Source organism: Branchiostoma floridae, chromosome 5 (genome assembly GCF_000003815.2).
Source record: "Branchiostoma floridae strain S238N-H82 chromosome 5, Bfl_VNyyK, whole genome shotgun sequence".
NCBI lineage: Eukaryota > Metazoa > Chordata > Leptocardii > Amphioxiformes > Branchiostomatidae > Branchiostoma > Branchiostoma floridae.
This window is the reverse complement of record NC_049983.1, coordinates 15,260,729-15,264,948: the sequence shown is the minus strand read 5'-3', so window position 1 is coordinate 15,264,948 and position 4,220 is coordinate 15,260,729. Positions and strand designations below refer to the sequence as shown.

The 4,220-nt window shown below is 40.5% G+C and overlaps 2 protein-coding genes across 2 annotated transcripts in view; both read right to left on the bottom strand.

Annotated features, from left to right (window-relative positions):
• Positions 1–387: 387 nt before the first annotated feature.
• On the bottom strand, positions 388–4,063 carry LOC118416509 (protein SSUH2 homolog). The gene is made up of 7 exons (XM_035821632.1): positions 3,946–4,063; positions 3,753–3,815; positions 2,329–2,432; positions 1,931–2,023; positions 1,526–1,628; positions 1,296–1,400; positions 388–543 (listed from the first exon to the last, which is right to left on the bottom strand). The coding sequence occupies exons 1-7, from the start codon at positions 3,997–3,999 to the stop codon at positions 397–399; spliced, it is 669 nt and encodes a 222-aa protein (XP_035677525.1). The 5' UTR covers positions 4,000–4,063; the 3' UTR covers positions 388–396.
• Positions 4,064–4,066: 3 nt separating this feature from the next.
• LOC118416214 (protein SSUH2 homolog) overlaps positions 4,067–4,220 on the bottom strand; it is a 4,994-nt gene continuing 4,840 nt past the window's right edge. Inside the window, exon 6 of the mRNA XM_035821297.1 lies at positions 4,067–4,072. Coding sequence (XP_035677190.1) covers positions 4,067–4,072 — 6 coding nt within the window. The remainder of the gene's footprint in view (positions 4,073–4,220) is intronic.

The following is a 4,220-nucleotide window of genomic DNA, read 5'->3' as shown; positions in this document are numbered from 1 at the left end:
TTGTCTTGTGCTGCTCACCTTTTCCGCTAGGTGACGGCACTGTCCTTGGTGCTAACGTACCAATCATTCCTAAACCCTTTTTGTCGATTTCTTGTTGCTAGCTTTTACGCACATTAAAAAAGTCATGTGTGGTTTTGAAGAGAGAAGCTTAGAACAATCAACAGGTAAAGTCTTTTTGAAAAGCTGGCTGAGGTGAAATGATGGCTGTGATTTTGGATAGAAAAGTCAACACACCAGCCGCGAACTCTGCTTTAGTGGCTTACTAAAGTCAGACTCAGGTAAGAACATCTTAAACAGAAACATTTACATCTTTTTCAACCTTTCAGACATGATTTATTGAGTCTTCTTGAGTTGTATTGTCAAGGCTATGCTGTAGAGAACCCTGGACTCTGGTATCTAAAGGATGCTGCAGCCACAGCAACACTTCTGTGGGTAGTCAGGGGCGTACACCTTGCTTTCCAACCCATACACGATGAAGTTGTAGTCCTTTGCCTTCCAGTCATAGGACGCCTCAGCTACAGGGATGATCCTCACTTGGTGACGCTGTATAATTAAACATGCAATATCAACATCTATACAGTAACAAGACCATAACTCATTAACTTTGATATTGTTACCTCCATGAAATGTCATGGAGGTTATATTTTACCCTGTGTTTGTGTGTCTGTGTCTGTGTGTGTGTGTGTGTGTGTGTTTGTAAACAAGATAACTCATGAACGGTCGGGTGGATTGGTTTCATACTTGGTGTGTTGGTAGTGTGTGACAAAAGCTGAAAATGATTAGATTTTGGGCCCCCTAGCGGCTCCCCTTGGTACTGCAGCGCAACTTCCGGTTTTGCTATCTCGCTGTTCTGAACATGCTATGGTCACGATTTTTGAGTATTAGATAGCTCTTGTGCTCAGGAAGAAATGACATAAGTTTGGGCCCCTAGCGTCTAGTTAATTAGGTTCTGTGCTAAGACATAAAATTGTAGCCGGCGTCTAACCTTCCTCGGGGCAACTATAAATGGTACTGTTCCACACTGTAGCTAGGTGTCGCTGCTAACTATGTGGCTCTAAGCGTAAAGTACTGACGACATGCCATATGTTGTCCTGAATGTGACTTAACGTCCTCTTTCAACCTCCTTGTCCTCATCACGGTATATGACTGACACTGAACGACGGCGACCAATTTTTTGTCTTGATTGTGAATAAAGAACTTTATAAGGCTTATTATTTATGCAGACAACGACAACTATGAAGCCACAGCATAAGTTTTTTTAGCTGCCTGGATGCTTAAAATACCGCACGTGGTACCTGCATGAGAATCTTTTCGTCAGGGAAGGCAGTGCTATGCTTCTGCACCAGGTTTCGAGAGGCGGTGTTGATTTCTTCCTCGTGGAAGTGGTTGATGGGCCACACCTGGGTGGAAACAATGGTGAAGTCAACTGTGCTGTTCTCCTATCCTTGGCCACGTGCCCTTGTACGAATACTTATTGTGTCAAACTTTCAGACTCACTATTTTCGGAAATTTTAGGATACTTTACCCTTGGATGTTCCTCCTTGAAGGCCTCATGTCCAGCCACTTTCCTGATCTTCTTATCAGGCAGAGATGTCCCGTTAAGAATGTAGTCTTCCACATGGTTTCTCCTGTACATATTGATGTGTGTGAAAGTGTTAAAACTAAGGTTCAACAATTTTGTATGCTAAACAAAATTAAATGAAAGAGGGGAAAAAGAGTTTTAAAACAAAGCAACTATCACAGACACATACCTATATCACACATACAGCTTGACTGTCCACTATCCACATTGTAAGGCAGATACAAAGGTTGTATGGTTGTAAATGTAACTCATGTGCATGAGATCATTGGCAAGCAGGTAAAATGATTAAAATGACCACAAGAGACAATCTTTTGTCTGCCTCATGTTTGGCTGATATACATGTATTACCATTTGATGGTGAGTCTAGTGTACCACTTGAGTTTGCCGGTGCCCTCGCACACAAGGCATCGTTGCTTCCCCGTCTGGTTGCACCAAGTGCACCTGAAAAAGGAAAGTATTTGCACTGTATTCTTTCATGCCCAAAAGTATTACTTTGATTTCCAAATTAAGTATTCAGTGTGACATTATTCCACGATTCATTGATTCTTGTTGAATGGGTAGCATCGCCCACCTGCCACAGTGACTTAGTAAGATTTAGTAACAGATTAGCGAAAGTGGGAACTGCTCATTGGTCTGTTGTAGACCTATATGGCAACGTATGAAATCATGTTTACAAACAGGTTGTTGATAGTATGACATTCTTGTCACTATTCACTTGTTATTTGGTCCTGTTAGGAATGACTTACTCCGTCCTGCCTCCTTTACAATAGTAGCAGCTCCTGTAGTAATAACTACCATTCGCGCCGCTCTCCCTCACCCGGCCAGTCTGGTTGCACGCATGACACGGTTTCTAGTACAAAAATCAAACAAAGAGTGTTACTAAGTACCATAACTTCCTAACGGTGCAGAATGTATGTGTTGAAGCCATGAAATGTTGTAAATGTATGATCGCAAGTGTGTCAATTATACTGCTGCATAATCAACTAGAGTTCGGCGACCTCATACCTCCATGAAAATTTAGAGCTTTTGTAAATTTCATGCAATTGACTAACACATTAACATAATTTATGCGTGTTGTTGTTCATCATTGACTAACGTACACATGTCACAAGTATAAAATTCCAATCATTACACTGAAAGCAGCTTTGCAATTTTTACATAAATTATGCAAATAAGTTCCTCATTAACATATTTGGTATCTGCTTATATTCCATCTATCATAATTAATAAGTGTTACATTTATTGAAGTCCATTTATTAGTAATAATGGTAGTATACAATTTCCTCATTAATTATGCAAATGAGGTCCTCATTTGCATAACATGTATATCATTATGAATACCTTTGCCTAAGCTACCTACACCCATAAAATGATGCCAATCCATCAATCTTTTCTGCAGTTATCCTCTTTGGAATGTCTTGACAAAAACGCCCCTGCAGTTCCGAAATTAAATGTTAGGGTCTGAAATCTGCCCCACTTTGTCATCACACTGCAAGCTATCTACCACCAAAATGTCAAGACTATATCATGTCCGGAACAAGAGATACATTGAAAAAACTGCTATGATAGAATATTCTCATTAATTATGCAAATTTACTCCTATTTTGCATAATTGGTATTTTATCTTGTACAACATTGTCTAAGGTACCCACATACCAAAAATCATGAAAATCCATTCCCTTCTTGAGTTATCCTCTTCAGAAGTTTTTGACAAAAATGCCCCTGCTATCCCAAACCTAGTCGGTAGGGGGCCAAAACTTATGTCACTTATTCCTGAGCACAAGAGCTATCTAACACTCAAAAATCGTGACCATAGTGTGTTCAGAACACGAGATACCAAAACCGGAAGTTGCGCTGCAGTACCAAGGGAAGCCGCTAGGGGGCCCAAAATCTAATCACTTCTAGCTTTCATCGCACCCCACCAACACACCAAGTATGAAAGTAATCCATCCAGCCGTTCTTGAGTTATCTTGTTGACAGACAGACAGACACACACACAAACGCTGGGTAAAATATAACCTCCATGACATTTCATGGAGGTAATTATCAACAGAATTGATTATAAGCATCAGCCATAGGCATTCATGATAGGCACACGTCATACACAAATCCTTATAGTCCTAGGCTAGACGTATTATAGGTAGACATCTGGAAAGATCAGGTCACTTACACTTCCACGGCCACTGCACCAGGAACATTGCACCTTCCCGGATCCACTACAGTAGTCACATAGCTGTGAAACATCAGGTAATACCTTAATAACCAAGGAAATAATGTCCAAAAATTATTTCACATCGCATATTAGTATGTATGTTAAAATGAGACTAGAATGATTGTGTATGCAGCGGTAGATCCCAACTAACCTTGACAGAGGCTGTGTGTGGCACCTCAAGGCTATGTTTCGCTTTCTGGAACATGGTTGGAGGCTCGGCTTTAATGTCCCATGGTCTTGGAGCGGGACCGTTATTGGGGCCGTCGATGGGTTTATACCTAGAAAGACAACCATCATGAACATTTCTATGTAATGAAAGATCCTTTTCTAGCAGTACGTACGTAACAATCAAGCTGCCTGCCGTCTTCCTCTTCCTTTTTTTACATCCTTTTTTTTTTTTTTTTTTTTTTTTTTTCCTTTCTTTTT

Coding starts and splice junctions, on each gene's coding strand:
- LOC118416509 (XM_035821632.1), bottom strand. CDS start 3,999: ATGTTCCAGAAAGCGAAACATAGCCTTGAGGTGCCACACACAGCCTCT. Junction 3,816..3,945: donor CACACACAGCCTCTGTCAAG/GTTAGTTGGGAT, acceptor GATGTTTCACAG/CTATGTGACTACTGTAGTGG. Junction 2,433..3,752: donor GGTGCAGTGGCCGTGGAAGT/GTAAGTGACCTG, acceptor TTTTTGTACTAG/AAACCGTGTCATGCGTGCAA.